Below are 16,279 nucleotides of genomic sequence, written 5' to 3'. Positions count from 1 at the left end.
ACCACGTGTCATTTGCGTGTGAGCCAAAGTTCAGATGCAGCATGGGCACAATTCTCCTTCTGTTCATGTGTTTTCTCCTTAATTTCCACGAAGACATTCAAACAAGTTTATGACTGAACATGGAATTGAGACAGAATTTGTGCTGTACTGTAGCGTAATTTCTTCTGAGCATTTCAGAAGTTCCGATGTCCAGCACAAAAGTGCCTGAATGATGGAACCCAGGGCCACAGTCCTACAAGTTTGGGAGATCCAATGGCTGAAGGCACAGATTTAAATGATAGTTCTACCAATTAAACATATTACCTTAGGCTGAGGAGTGAACACTCAAACAGAAAAACCAAAACACCCCAGGGATATGGAATCAAGTTCCTACAGGTTAAGCTGGTTAGTCTTGTTGCAGGGAGACCCCAATTAACAAGGGTTACACAACTAGCAAAGTCAGAAGGTTTTAGTGCCTGATTTTCAAATGTTTTTCAGCCTTACACTAAAGCCCATCTTATTCTGATAAGACATAACATAGGGTTTTATTGATTTTCTGAAATCTGGAGAGCCTTTTCATCACCATTACCACTATCACAACACTTTAAATCAGGTAAAATGTTCCATCACCACACATTTGATAAAGTCAATGACTCAATTGTCAAACACATGGACATAAAGATTGCTGAGCCACTAGATTTTGGGACACCTTACACAGCCTGGGTGAGTACAGGAAACCACAAGAGTGCACTGCATCATGATGTGTGCATTCTTCTCCTGTTGCTGATTTGGGGTATATCCTGTTGTTCATTGTCCCCATGACACACGGGCTATTGTAATAATTCACAGTTGAAACTGTCCAAATAAAAGAGAAAAGAAGGCTGTTAAGAGTTTTGAAAACACACCAGGTCAATATTTGCTGTAAACCAGGTTTAAAGAAAACCTGTCACAAAAAAAGAGAAAGCAATCACAGGAGAGTTTTGACAAAGGTCCAGAACTTCTTTAAGCTGCCTCTGTCTGCAGAACTGAGCAATGTAACCTATGTGTTCTGTTCAGATGCTGTTATTTGGAGACTTGAGAGGCTCCACAGGTTAAGACGTTCACTTTGAGAGTAGGATGATCGGAGCTCTGTGATCTGAAATGTTCCAGGGTGGGTGAGCTGAAGGAGCTTGTCTGCCTGTCTTCATTCTGCCCATGTAGTTACAGGAGTCATCACAGTAAACAGAGAAGCAAAGCTACCATCAGGGATTCAAGTGCAGAGTGGCAAATTATAGTTTACACACTACTTTTTGCTCTATTCCAGTGACAGTAAAACAGTGGGCGCATGTAAAACTTAAATACTGTTCCATTTCTTTTCTTCTGAGGATAATTCTACTCTGCTGGTAGGTATTATTGGATGTCTTTGCACTACAGAAGACCGGTGGGGGGGGTATTCTGTTTGTTAATATGTATATTGTACATTATAACACCTTTGTTAATATAGTTTAATGGGCATTTTGTTCTTGTTCATGCTGAATCATATGCTCATCAAAGCATTCAAGCTGTTATATTGTGGGTCAATTTAATATGTGTCTTTCATATGATTGTTTTCTCTTTTCCGGTAACTACAGAACGTACTTCATCTTCTGCAATGTACTAATAAATGGATTAGCATAAATGTATCAGTTTGATCCAAAGCCTACAAAACAGTCAAACTGCTAGCATTCAGAGAGGATCAGCAATATTTGTTGGTATGCACAACGCTGGGCTGTTCATTCTCATCAGTACTGTTTTTTCTTGCACTAGTGAAGACATATTTTTGCATATCAGTTAACCACTTTACAGTTTTGGGAAAACACTTTCGTGAATAAATCTCAGAGTGCAAACTGCTGTTTTACACTGTTAGCTGAGTGAGCTACTACTTGTTATTTACGATATTAAGACCAACAGAGATTAATTGTCTTCACCATCAGTCAGTGACAAGAGAACCATTGAGCACTGTGAGCCCAACCAGTACTGAAGAGATTAATATTAAAAATCTTAATTAATAAAAGCAGAAGGAAACTTTTGTGTTTCTTCTGAATAATTAAATTTAGAAAAACAAACTGAACAGAGTACATGACTAGTCATATTCATGCTCAGCACACATGCACGTAGCAAGGTCAGACGTGCCAGAATTTTTCAGGAGAAAATAACTTATGAAGTACACCAGGCCTCAAATTCAGAACATACTGCTTTGTTCCGTCAGACTGAAAACCAGCGCAGATATCATTCTGAAGTTAGGAGCTGAAAACATTGAAACAAGCGGCTGAAGCAAAATGATTTATGCGGGAATGAAGTTTTTGTCTGGACTCATAGCTGTATATAACTCCTTCAGTGAAAACATGCAGTTTCTTACTAGTTGTAAGCAAGTTATCCTGACATGAAATCGAAGAAAAAATACAGTTTGTAATCATTTCAACCAAGCTCATTTTGTTACGAGCAACCAAACGAATGAAATACAGTTAATCAAGTACAAATATACAAGTAACTTTATTAATGGCTACAGAATAAGCATCACAAATTAGGGTATGACATGCACGTAAAGAACATATTGAGCAAAGTTCTAAAGGGTTATCCAAAACAAAGTCTTCTTAATCACAGCCGTACACTAACACACAGAGAATATGACCAAATTCAAATCAGCCTTTCACTTTAATTTGTTTATAGAATACAGCAACAAAAAACAGGTAACTTTAAAGGACCACTGATTTAAATAAGCTCTTTTACTCTTTTAAGATAAGCTTATCAGTTTTTACAAGACTATTTTTGGAATGAGTTATATATATTCTTTGAACTACTATTGATAATAGAAAAGCTACACCAAAATGTGTTCTTCTTCAACCCATTCCAAATAACTTGTCCTGCTTAATACTTACAATCTGTCATCCAATCATAGCCCTTTCTGTCCAATTTGCTCCACCTCCCTTCTGATGAATGACAGTTTTTCAGCTTTCAGGCTGGAACCATGTAACATTTGGAAGCTATAGCCAACTGCAGTCTAGTTTTCCTTCATAAGAGTTTAAGGAGGAAAAATCTTCAGTAATCCTAAAAAGAAGCTGTCCTGTCAACATCATAGTTGAAATTTGAACAGGAGGTCTAGACGGTGCTGAAATAAATGTCCCTCCGTTTCATTAAGAATGTCCTTGGCACTTCCAGATTAAAAATGACAACAGAAAAAGATGTCGGACAAAAATCGTAGTGACGTGAGTGAGGTACAAGTATAAACTTGAGAAACAATGGTCAAGATAATATCCCTTTAAGGCTTTACAAAGACTTCCAGAAAGGTGACAACCATTTGCTCAAGAGCTGGAGTGAAATGGACACAAAATGATTCAGATGGAGACAGTAACAGACATACAGAAGTAACAAACCTAAAACCTTTAACTGTTGTTCAGGGCAAAAGTCTGAAGTTAGAGTTACAAAATGTTTAAATCTTTACCAACTGGTTGAGTGGTTTCAAGAGACATCTAACATTTAAAAAAAATGAATATTTGCCTGCTCTTAAGGAACTGGCAGGCCAGGCACAGTTCACTTTATACTGTGAGCGGACTTAAATGTACAGTGGAACGTATTCACAGTACGTGAATAACTAAATAAAAAAAATTCAATGACATTTACATTTGCAGTGTACTCTAGTTCTTTTCACCTATTTTAGAATCGCAATATTTGGCTTTGAGAAAGGAAAAGCTGGTCTTCCTTACAACGCAAGCACTAAAAGTTCCCTACCATAAAAGCCAGTTTTTTTTTTTAAAGTAAATGTCTGAAATTATTAAAATTGGCAGCTGGGTTAGTTTTGTTTTTCGTGTAAAACATTGTCCTGCCTTAAAATGTAAAAACAAAGAGATATTAAAAACAGAAGAGCCAAGGTTTAAAAGGATGCCTGTTTCCCCCACATGCAAACCTAAAGTCTAAGGAGCAGAAAACAAAACCGGGAGATGGAACAACAGAAAGACGAAAAAGCATTGCAGTGTCTAGAGCTACAGTTAACCTTTAACCCCCGCTGCGATCACTTCCTCGTCCGCTGGGATTTGCGTGCTGCTGGCTTGGCCTTCACGGGCGACTTGGCCGGAGTCTTCTTGGCCGGCGGTTTCTTGGAAGCCCGGCTCGTCATCTTCTTGGTCGCCGGCGTCTTGGGCTTCTTCGAGGGGGCGGCCCTCTTGGTCGGGGACGCCTTGGCGGGCGCGGGGGCCTTCTTGGGGGGCGCTGGCTTCTTGACGGGGGCTGGCTTCTTAGCCGGGGCGGGCCGCTTGCCCTTCGGGGAGAAGACCTGGGTGCTGGCCTTCTGCGCCCCCACGCTCCTGTTTTTGCCCGCCGGCATGGGGCGCTTGGGAGCGGGGGGGGTCCGCACTTTGGGGGGGGGGCGCTTCTGAGGTGGCCTGTGGAAGCGCAAAGAAAGTGAAAGACCGCGCCCACCCACCACTGTGATCCGTGCGATTTCACTGCCCGACGGCACTTTCGCTGGTGTTTCCTGCAGAGGTCCGGCACTGTAAACTACTAATTATCAAAAACCTGAGCAGCCAAGCATCTCATTTCTTTCTTTTCCAGTGGAAGATTATTCAAATATTCTACATGGGCTTTACATCTGGGGCTTTGAATGTGCAAAGGCGCACCCTTATCACATACTTGACATACTCAGCAAATGCTGTAAAATAATATGCATCAGTCTTCCTTTGGTGAGGTGCGTGCGTACAGTGAATTCGTACACTGAGATCACCAGGCCTCAGGTTTTACAGAGCTGGCCTGCCGTTTCTGTGCACACTCACCTTTTCTTGGGAGGTGGCTCGTCCTCCTCAGATTCCGACTCTTCCTCGGACTCCTCTTCCTCAGACTCCTCTTCCTCAGAAGACTCCTCCTCCTTGTTCTCCTCCCCTTCCTTGTGTTTGTCAGGGAACAGAGTGGCAGGGCTGTTGGGAGAGGGGGAAAGGTCTACAACAATGGTGCTAACACTGCTACAAGTTTTAGTATCTTCCCTGTCACAGATAAGATTAGATGCCTAATAGCAAAATGAAAGGCTAACCTATTCCACATATATCAACGCACTTCAGACTTTAAACACAGAATCAGATGCTTTTTGGCTCCTGGTCTTTCAACCACTTGTGCACATTTAAACCTCAGATTCCCCTGTACAGTTATCTAAACATGCCCTAGATTTAACAGCAAGTCTACAAATACACATGCTATATAATTCTAGATTATTTATAAAGATGATTTTCCTCTCAACAAAAGGATGACAAGTTTTCACCATCAGTAAATCATAGCATAAAACGATATGTTTTCCCAGTAGCGTATGAAACAATGAAGGTTGTCGATTCTGTTTAAAAGGGACTCAAGGGGATTTGTCCAGGGCCCCCTGGGCACCTCCTGCCTCCACATCGAGAACCTACCTGGGGTAGTAGGGGAAGCACAGCTGGTAAGTCCCACTGAATCCCTTCCCAGAGATCTGTTCCATCCAGCCGAACATCTCACACCTCCGCAGGGTCCTCTTCAGGTTGTTGACTGAGTGGAGAGAACAGAGACAGTAATAAAATGGTACATCAAAATAACACCCTCCATATAAAAGTCAGCTTTCCCAAAAGAAACACCTACTGGGTACATTTTCTTCTACTTATGAGGGGATACAGTGGTAGCTGATGTTTACACTGCCATTTAGTCACAAGTACACGGATGAACGATGCAGTGACAGACCCAGTTACTATCTGGAGATGCAGGCTTTGAAATGCAAAGACTCTGTTGATCTGGAGCATGGCACAAACACATGCAGGAAGGTGATGGGACCCTCCTAACTGAATAGGAGCCACTGGGAGCCACAAGATCTTACGCTGGAGGTAGACCTTCCCGCCCTGGTTGTTGTCCAGGATGAATCTCTTGAGCGCGGTGGTGCTGCAGGTTTTGGGCTCGTTCATGGCTGTGATGGCAGACAGGATGGCCTCCTCGAGTGGGCTCCGGTTCAGCAGAAACTTTTCCCCTGCCTTCTTGATCTGAAAGACAAAGCAGCGCCAGTAATTGCTCTGAATGCATCTGCCGGCGACAAAATCCGCTGCTCTTTTTTCAACACGAGCCAACTGAGCAGCCTTCACATATTGATCCCTAAACAGAGTGGATCACATAAGGATTCCTGAAAAGTGCTTCTATAAATGGTAAATAAGGACGTGGAATAAAGCTAGACTATTAACACAGGAACAAGTACAGGTCCACTGCATCATCCAAGTGGCACATTTGTTTGTGGAGGGGAGTCTCCATTACCTGTAAAGCGCTTTGAATGGTATCCAGAAAAGCACTATATAAGTGTAAGGAATTAATATTACCATTGCAGTCTGCAAACTGATGCAGCTCCCCACTGAAATTATTAACACTTGTACTATACAAAAACAATTGCATGCTTGTACATCAGCTGTAAACCATAAGATCTCACTGCTGCTTTCTTCTGAAAAAAGAATGAAAACTATTCCCGTACTTATAAAATAAATTCCAAAATTGCCTTTTATACCTTGTCTTATTAGTAGAGACTAGGACTCCACTATAGCTACATGACCTTTGTGAACTCCTTCGTGCAAGATGCCATAAAAATTGCTGCATAAAAGACCTCACCATTTGTTGCGCGAGATTGTACAAGCATCATGAAAAAAGTTCCATGTACTCCTTTTGTCTGAAAACGGGATGCACAGAGCTTTCTCATGATGCTTGTACAATGCAAAAGGCAATTTGAAAAAGATTTTTATACTATGTAAAAGGCAATTTGTAAAAGAGCATTAGGAATATTTTTTTCTGATTGAATAATTATGCTGCTGCTTGAGATCTCCAAAAAAAGCTGATGGCTTTATTCTCATTCCTTTACCATCATTCAATATAAAAGTGTTAGATCAAAATTATACATCGATCTCTCAGTAAATCCCATATTCCATACCACTTCCTAAATGTATCATAACTAGACAAAAAACCAATACGAACAAAAATAAAGAGTATATGAGTGTAAGAGCAGAAGATGATTAGCAAGCAGACGAAGAGTGTTGCGTTACAACACTGTGTGTTCAGTTTGAGAGTCAGCCCCAGATATGCAATACAACATCGAACAGTTAGAATAAATTAAATCAGATATAGCAGGCTCTGTCACTAAAGAGAACAACAGGGTTCCCATGTTGCCTATCCCAAATGACGTGTGCAACATTAATTGTTTTCCCCAGGAAATGGGGCTCACCTGGAAGGTTCCTGATGCTCCCTTGCCAGTCAGTTGTTCTAACTGGCCTTTCTCTACAGCTCTCTGTAAGGCATTTTTTAATATGTGGGGTCTGGAACAAAAAAACGTGGGAATGCATTCAGTTGATTAGCTTAAGAAAAAATACTATTAAATCAAGGATTAACAATCAGGAACAGATGTTCTCCTTCACAATGCAACACACTTGTAAGACGACCCCACCATCCCTACCTGCTGTCCACTTTCAGCTTGGGGAAGTACTGCTCCACATATTTCTTGATGAGGCGGTAAGAGGCCTCCTTGGGTTCACAGAGGCGCGTGAAGATAAGAGGCAGAGTGTCCTCCAGCTTTTCCGTGGGCTCTGGCACGGTCACTGCTCTGGAAGGACCCGAACTGCTCTTCTGGAAAAAGCAGAGGATAATATCAGGAAAAAGAAAACAATACCAGAATCTTATATCTTCCTCTTTCTGTGTCTGTGCTATTAAGTATACTTGTGTCTTATAGCTTTTTTCAAATGTTGCACATTCCATCTGATCTCATAAATATTGCTGCTGAGCCCGAAATAATCTTTAGACAGTCTTGCAATGATCCAACTTGAAATGCAATCAACAGCAAAATTCCTGGTTAGGCTGTGCTCTCTGATCCCACAAACACATAACTAGAGTTCCAGAAGCGATCAGGGGTTTTGGCAAGACATGGGAGCTCCTGGTAAAAATATTAGCTGTCTTGCTTTTATCATGAAAATCTGAGCTTGCACTAGCAGCCCATTAAATTCCAGCATCCTACGATTCTACCGATTGTCCAGTTTTACGAGCCCAGTCACAATGCTCTTCCTCCACACAGCTCCTGAGAGGACATCCATACGTAGGGCTGTATTCTCCCTCCCACTGTGACCTGTGTGACAACGAGAGGCTGAGGAGCTGTGGGGTTGGTCTCTTACCTTCTTGGATTTCTGGGATTGCTTACTGTTGCTGGAGACCACAGTAAAGCTACCGGAGAAGCCCTTGCCTTTCACCTGCCAGACAAACAGCGGCACATGATGAACACAGAGACACAGACATTATCAAGTGGCATCAAACCAACTCTAGAGTAAGCAGCAAGCCAGCTTCACAACTTATTTAAAGGGGAACTACAGTCACAATTTCAGACGGGTTATTAAAGGGAAACTGCAGTCTCAGTTTCACAGACTGGTTATTCTCGGTAACAGAATAAATTAATTGACAAATCAAATTTCAAATAAAGTACACAATTGCGAACTTTGTGAAGGTGCTGTATAGTTGCCATGTTGCTGCAGGCAGATAAAAAAAGATGCTGTTCTCTTCACGAGCGAGAGTGATAGTTTGAGGAAATTGTGATGTCCTGGATGCCCCAGTCCTTTGCAAAATTACCCCCAGCAACACAGGCTCCTATTCTTACAGCTGGAAGAGCTGTGGTAAAAACACTTTCTGGGAAGGGTACTACAGGGGTGTCAGCTGCAGAGACTTGAATCCCTGACACCCACTCCATACTGATCCCAAACAACACGTATCGAATCTTGAATATTAACAGGAAGAGTAAAAAAAAATAGTACTATGCAAAAAATGTGAATCAGATCTCTTAAAGTCCATTTATAATTTCATTTTCATACAAGCGGGAACCATTTTTAAAAAGAAATGTCTAAAAGCGGTGAAAGAAAGCAAACGACAGCTCGTATAGCTACAGGAAACAAAAAAAAGTCAACTAAGAAAGTCGTATGGCTGGAACAAGCCACCAGCAACTTCGGGACACGTCAGCTCTCACGTGTGACATACGAAAGCCCTTGGTCACCTGCTTGATAGCCCCTCTCTGCAGCACCCGTTTCAGGGCCTGCTTCAGCAGGTAGCCCCTCCTGTCCAGCTCCAGAGACGGGTACTTCTTCAGGATGTACTTCCGGATGGCAAAGGCAGAGGCTCCCGTTTTGTGGAAACAGGCCTGTAAGAGGCAGGAGAAGATTCACGTGGCAGAGGGTGGAGAGCAGACTTGACAAGCATCCTGGTTAAATTCACCTCTGGAGGTGCACAACCTGGCTTCTCTACAGTCACAGATCCAACGGGTGAAGCACTTTTCCCCCATGTCTCTACTTGATCTGCCTTGCAGTGGAGCTGCCATACAGCACTTGAGTGGCTGATACACTTCAGTGGGGAAGGAACTGGGTGCCCCTCCGAGATGCAGAGAGCTCTGGGGTGAAATGCACTAAACAAATTCATTAACTGAGTGATTTCCATGTTCTGCACATGTAACGTTAAAGCACATGTACAAGTCAATTAAAAAAGTACTTGAAGTAACTGATTCATGGCTTGTTTGAACTTGCATTCATAAGTTTAATCATGTGGAAGAATTCACTGTGGATCCCTCCTTAAGACACGTTTTGTCATTTTAATCACGTCTCAGAACATTACACACTCTCTTCCTCACTAACAGAGCCATCTCACAACAATCCCATCCTGAAAATCGTTCCCAAAGACAAAAAAGCAACATAAAGTTTCATTTCTGTCTCCTGTACTGACGAGACAGCCCGGCAAAGTGCCATTAGAACCGACTCCTAGCTTTGACCTTGGACTGACACGAGGGAAACCGCTGAAAACAGAAACAAAAATTTGACAAAGAAAACAGAAAAACCAAAATCTGGGAAGTGAAAGAATACAAAAAACTAAAATTCCATTTGAAATGATTCTTTTTGAAATACCTGAAATATACTTTGTGTATTTAGAACATTGAGGGTTGACAATCCAGGTAAGGAATATACTGTATATACACTATGCTCTCAAGACTAGAACCTGTGCAGAACGTGGGCTCTGTTTAAGAGAAGATGTCTGATTCCATTTCATACCGACTTCCTTACTGTGGAAAGACCAGGCAGCCACAGAAAAAGCTCGGAGTGGATAAAATACGTGGCTTGTTTTCTCAGGACCACGAGCGCCCAGACTGGTCCCAGTGTGTGAGAAGTGGGGCACCCGTGACAGGGAACACACCTGGATGGCCTCTGTGAGGATGTCGTCGATCTTGGGCCGCACGTACAGGGTGACCTGGGAGCGCTTCTGGGAGCGGGCCAGCTGCTTGGCGGACATGGTGGCCCAGGCGGGGATAGTCTTCCTCACCTTCCTCTCCTTCTCCTTCACGGCATCTTTGTCCCTGCAATCAACCGGAAGCAGGGCCGTCACTTGTGACAAAACGGGGGTACGGGAACACAGATCACATTGGGGGGGATCCCCCCCTGCTCTGGTGTAGCTTGGCTGTGGAGCCAGTGGTGTGGAGGTACGATCTGTGGGATTATGACCGAAGGCCTCTAAATCGGTCACAATGGTACCTTCACACCACTGGCTTGACACCCCCCATAAAAACCTCAATGGTCTCGGTTTCCTAGGAAATCACTCATATACTTTATCACTGTCCCCCCTCTCCAACGTCCTACGTTGCTCTTACATGCTGGTGGGGTGGAGGGACCTCAGAAGTTGGGAGCCCCCTGCCATTGAACGTCTATGTTCCAGCTTTTCATTGAATTTGAGAGTTGCCCCAAGAGCCTAGAGGAGGAGTATGGGGGGACCTGGGGGTGCCCCCTACAGCCTCCCGCAGATGAGACCCCACATCAAAAAGACCCTCAGCATGTCCTTAATGTTAACTGCATAAGAACAATCACAGATTGGTGAAATTAAGGAGATTAAAAGGCAACAAAGCTCACAATCCCGAAAGCAAAAAACACAACTACATAGGGAAGATCTTGGATAAGACAGGTTTTTTCGACCAAACTTGATTCTGAAACGTGAAACAGAGTTGTACTGTCTTTGAGCCTCAGCTAACAAAAACCCAGAGAATTTAACAGGGCCCGACCTAAATTGCCGACGCACAAATTTCTACAAATAAGCTATTGTTTGCTAGTACCGAGCAACAGCCTGCAGCCAGACAAGCCGAAGTCTAGTCTGAGGTCACATGTCGAACCTGGGACACTCAATTGGTGAAATGTGTCAATTACACTCTTCCATCCATCTATTTTCTAACCACTTCATCCAATCCAGGGTCCCGGGCAGCCGGAGCCTATCCCAGCGAGTATCCCAGGGTGCAAGGCAGGACACACTCTGAACGGCACACACACTCAACGTGAGGGGCAATTTTCCCAGAAAACAAATCACCTGCCAGTATGTCTTTGGTCTATGGGAGGAAACCCTCACGAACACAGGGGAATATACAAAGTCCACAGAGATGGTATCCTAGGTCCGAAACTCAGTACCCAGGGCCCCTGCACTCTTGGGCAGCAATGCTAACCACTGTACCGCCATACTGCCCGTCTTAAACTCTTCCCTCCTCCTTAAACTTCTCTTCTGTCTCGAAGACACAACTACTGGATGTGCTGGACTGTGAATCCTGAATTCCAGCTGAGCAGTCCCTGGGCTCGAATTTGAATTTTAGGGAGACCTGGGAAAACGCACATCTAGGACACAGAAGACATTCTTCCTCCAGCCCTGCATCAGGAAGTAGAATGTCTTCTGGCGTCCTGAAACGCCACCACAGACTGGTATAAACCCCCCCGACACCGAAGCCCTGGGGCCGCGGCGAGATGAGTTACTCTTTCTTCTGCTCCTCAGCAGGCTTCTTCTCCTCCTTCTTCTCCTCCTTGCTTTCGGGTTCCTTGCCGTCTCCCTTGGCCTGCCCGTCCTCAGCAGCAGGGGCCGGGGCCGGCGCCGGGGCCTCGCTCTCCTGCTCCTCCCCTGCGGACGCTGACTCCTCGGAGCTGGCGTCGGGCTCTGCGCAGAGACGGGGAGGAAAAAGAGTCCTGCTTACTCCACCAGTCAAGTGGCAACACACGGGCAGAGGAGCTCACTGCCATAGGTACATACAAATTGGAATACTTATTCACGCTGATCTCTCAGGACATGCACGGTACAGCAGACACCGCATCACAATGTAGACAGGGGCATTACAAAACAGTACATAACACACAGTAACAACCATAACAATAAAGATGCTGCAGAAAACAACAAACATGTGGTAGTGAAAAAACAACATGGTAGTCCAAGTCAAAGGTGCACAGTGGAGAGGTGCATTTGGTTCTGAGGCACTGCACAGTTAGCATGTTTATGATGCGCACTGCAGCAGGGTAGAGGATGTTCTTAAGATCAGTTTGTGGCCGGGACGACTGGGATCCTCAATGATGAATCGGGCTGTATTGTGACAGCGGATGGGGCGAATCTCATCAATTGATGGCAGATGACATCGGATAACCCTCTGTACCGTTGCCACAACCCTTTGTGGAGACAGGACCTTTCCCCATTTTCAACTTATGGAAATAACGGAATGTCCTCCCATTGAGATCAGGATGGCCATGTCCCAGTCCAGTTTCGCTTTTTTATTGTCCTACATGTAAGGCACTATATAACTAAGAACAGATCCGGCCTTGTTCTATACAAGCGTCTCCAGCTGTAGTTTATACAGGGTCAGGAAAACTCCTCCATACACCAGTTCCCTCTATTATATATCGCTCTATCTCCCTCCAGTGGGGGAGAGACCTTAAAACAATTCCCATAATCAGAACACAAGAAAGGTCATTGGGCCACTCAGTCTACCATATTCATCCTGGCTAGTATCCTATAGAATGCGGTGTCTAGAGAAACAGTGTCTGCAACGTGGCTTTGCAATTTGTAATGTTAAACCGTATTTTGCTCAGAGGTATACTGACGAAACGCAATTTAGGGCCAGCGCAAAATTCCTTGCCTTTGTACTTGTCTAGAGAGCAGCTCGTGGCACTGCGACCGGACAGGAGGGCGCCGTTTCTGCCCAGAGCCTGCAGAAGGAAGTCAAAGTCCTCGGAAGAAAGGACAGACCCCCTGGAGTGCAGTGGAAGGGGTGTGGGGTGCATGGCGCTGGGTGCACCCCGAAGCCCCAGGTCCCAGACCCAAACGAGGGCGGCTCACCTGCTGCTGTGGGGTTCTTGGGGGCTGTCTCCTGGGGTGGCGTCCCAGCGGCTCGGCGGATGGGCATGGCTGAAACCTGAAACAGGGGCACACTGACTGGCAATGAGGAACAGCTCTGGCAACATCCCCAAACCGACACACGGGAGACCCCCATCAAGTTTACTCACTGAAAGGTCACAAGCACCTGAGCTGTGCACCAGAAGGAAACTACATCTTGTGTTGCAATATCAGGGCTAACAGACCTTCAGTAAACCCGAAATGTTTTAATTAACTCTTTAAGTGACTGGAATCTAGCTTTTAAGAATCACTGGGTTTAATTACCATTTAAAAAAAAACCAACGCGGCACAAGGTTTGCTACTGGTGTAAACATAGCTTTGTATAAGTAATAGTACTTTATGCACTTTATAGAAATGCACGTATGTAGATCTTCTCCTTGCTCAAGGCTATGCCTGCACTTCACGAAAATATCTCTCGCTCTATCGCGCTTTTAATTGGTGTGCGTGCTTTAAGAAAAAGCAAAAAAAAAAGGATTAGAATACTGTATGCTGGTGCAAGAAATATACATTTTTAAAATAAAATTACCAACCAATCATTACCGAAAACCTAAAGACCGCGCAGGCGTACTTAAAAATGTGTCTAGGGCCTATGCAAACAGAAATCCTACCGACTCATTCAAAAACAAACACCGTTAGGAAAAATTAAAAAAGAATGGTACGCTTATTACTGCCCGTGCGCAGCGCACACCTCGGTGGGGATTTTCTTAAGGTTTGGATTCGTACCTCGGTTCTCCACCCCCATCGGGAAGGTGAAAACGGGATAACACAATAACAGAAACAAACTACACCTCCTACAATAAAAAAATGGAAAAATTGGCCATTTTGTCCATTGAACCTATACAGTAATGGCGTTGCAGTGAGCCGATGTTTTTTTTTTTAATGCATGAAGTTACAATGCAAAACAGCGTTTGCAAAAACAACAGATGAGAACAACTAATGCATTTCCACCCTGGTTTATTTTCCTCCGTTTCGATACACGCTGCTCCTTTTACTTTCTTACCTTTATTGTACTTGATGTATTTGTTTGTATTCAAACTGTCCTCTCCTTTTATTTAGAATTTGATCAGCACCCCGGCCCCGCCTCCCTGCGTAGGTACGTCACTACGTCGGGCGTCCAGGATCCTCTTCTTAAATTCTGTCCAATCACGGGCTCTCCTCAGTCTCCGGTTCTGCACCATTGTGTGCGATAGTGGCTGTCCGGGCACTGCCGTAGGCACGATGTCTACCACGTTTATACTTACCGAAAAATATTGTGTGTGTGTAACAAAAGAAGAAACTCGGCGTAACAGCTACGAGTTTTAAACTGAGTTTTAACTAACCCATTGCCCATATATGACCGATAAAACCAGAAGTTCGAATTCTGGAATGGTTTATAATAACATCTAACGTCAAACGCCTTTGTTCATTCGCGCTTGGATTCGTCTTGAAAGAACATCAAAATAGCCGACCCAATTCGACTTCAATAAAGGGGGAAGGTTGGGATTCTTGTTATAGAGAGCTAGAGTATATAAAAAGTATATTTAACGTAGGTGTGTGTATGTTACATCAAGTATTGAAATGTTTTAATTTATCAGACCGCAATAAACTAGCAATACTACTTTCGCAAGAAAATAAATAGGGGTCTCCGGGCACTCGTAACTACAGATGTGCTCCTTTACAAATCCATACACAGAATCTGCCGCATTATTTTCATCAACCTCCGCTCAAAGTCATAAGCCAGTCACATGGAACAAAATGACAGCAGTCTTGCGCGACAGCTACCACCGGATTGATGCGTGAGAATCTCGGACCCAAACACGGGTCTTTCCCCACTGTGATTAACTCTTCACCTTAAAAATCCAAGTATCTCCGACCCTAGCAGCGATGAAGCAAGCGGTTAGCCGGAGTGTCCCGGTTTGCTCAAGTTTATGGAAGCAGAAACGCGATACAAAAAAAAAGCACGCATACTCCTGATGCTCAAGTCACTAAGAACTAAAATTAAGATGCAAGTCCACCGCTTCAGAGGGCAGGAATTCGTTAGCAAAAAAGACACTTCACTATAGATGCATACAGGATAAAAATGAGTCCATCATGAGTCCCATTCAGGGTCGCTGGGGGAGCCGGCACATATCCCGGTAACCCAGAGGCGCAAGGCGGGATACACCCTGCATGGGTCACCAGTCAACTGCAAGGCAGACAGAGACTCGCTCACACTCACACCAGAGCCAGCTGTCCCCAGAACTAACCACTTAACCTACCAGTGTGTCTTGGGTCGCAACCGCAGCTCCTCGAGGAAACCCACACAAATATGGGGAGAGCATGCAAACTCCACACAGATAACACTCCAGGACAGGCGCAGTCAGGCAGCAATGCTAACCACTGCACCCACAAAGACGAGTCGATTGTAAAAAAGAAAATGGATGTTGAATGTTTAAGTACATTAAGTATTACCGAGGTGAAGTCATCAACCTTTGAGTACAGACTCATCTGGTCCATTTGTGCTCTGGGGATTCATACACAGCATATTCCAAGTGCTTCACAGCTGAACACTTCTTATTTAACAAACATCTCACATGCAGAACAGATGACCCTGTTTTGGTTCTGACCATAAAACCTTCCTTTTCATACTTCTTCCTCACTGTGGAAAAAAATATAGTAGTGTGGTTCCAGTTGTTTTACATTGAATTCGATCTACTGAAAATGAGTGTTTTCAAACTATTGCATACAACAAATGCACTTACAGCAAGTCATTTTATAAATGGAAAACGTTTCTCATGACCTTCACAGATATTTGCGAATGTAAGGACTAGATATTTTGCTGATAAAGGAAGGTTAAGGTATTTGAAAATCATATTTTACTATTGAGGATGTCTTTCGTAAAGTTTGTCAGGAATATACCTAGTGAAAACATTTGGGGTTCAAATCCTAGATAAGGCACTGCTGTAATCCTACCTTTAGTTTATTACAGGAATTGTTCCAGATGTCAAGATGACAAATTTAAGCTGCTTTGGACAAAATTATCAGCCAAATCAATAACTGTTTAACCCAATACCCACAAACTAGGTAAATAGAACTGCACCATATTCAATACAAAGCAAAATATATAACTATAAAAATGTTTAATATA

General features: G+C 43.7%; 1 protein-coding gene across 2 annotated transcripts; it reads right to left on the bottom strand.

Annotated features, from left to right (window-relative positions):
* Positions 1-2,466: 2,466 nt before the first annotated feature.
* hp1bp3 (heterochromatin protein 1, binding protein 3) lies at positions 2,467-14,287 on the bottom strand. 2 transcript variants are annotated; one of them, XM_088938359.1, is made up of 12 exons: positions 14,174-14,287; positions 13,117-13,208; positions 11,772-11,949; positions 10,183-10,342; positions 8,999-9,142; positions 8,133-8,207; positions 7,424-7,593; positions 7,196-7,286; positions 5,819-5,978; positions 5,385-5,496; positions 4,764-4,904; positions 2,467-4,376 (listed from the first exon to the last, which is right to left on the bottom strand). In XM_088938359.1, exons 2-12 carry the CDS (start codon positions 13,181-13,183, stop codon positions 4,007-4,009), a joined length of 1,668 nt encoding a protein of 555 aa, XP_088794485.1. In that variant the 5' UTR covers positions 13,184-13,208; positions 14,174-14,287; the 3' UTR covers positions 2,467-4,006. The 2 variants fall into 2 exon arrangements, with proteins under 2 accessions (XP_088794485.1, XP_088794486.1); XM_088938360.1 differs by having other exon boundaries at positions 13,117-13,192; positions 14,174-14,278.
* Between the last annotated feature and the right edge of the window lie 1,992 nt (positions 14,288-16,279).

Source organism: Atractosteus spatula, chromosome 20 (genome assembly GCF_055471065.1).
Source record: "Atractosteus spatula isolate fAtrSpa1 chromosome 20, fAtrSpa1.hap1, whole genome shotgun sequence".
NCBI lineage: Eukaryota > Metazoa > Chordata > Actinopteri > Semionotiformes > Lepisosteidae > Atractosteus > Atractosteus spatula.
Note: the sequence above shows the minus strand (reverse complement) of the source record. Positions and strands in the feature narration are given on the sequence as shown.

Coding starts and splice junctions, on each gene's coding strand:
- hp1bp3 (XM_088938359.1), bottom strand. CDS start 13,183: ATGCCCATCCGCCGAGCCGCTGGGACGCCACCCCAGGAGACAGCCCCC. Junction 11,950..13,116: donor CAAGAACCCCACAGCAGCAG/GTGAGCCGCCCT, acceptor GTCTCTGCGCAG/AGCCCGACGCCAGCTCCGAG. Junction 7,594..8,132: donor AATCCCAGAAATCCAAGAAG/GTAAGAGACCAA, acceptor TGCTTTTTCCAG/AAGAGCAGTTCGGGTCCTTC.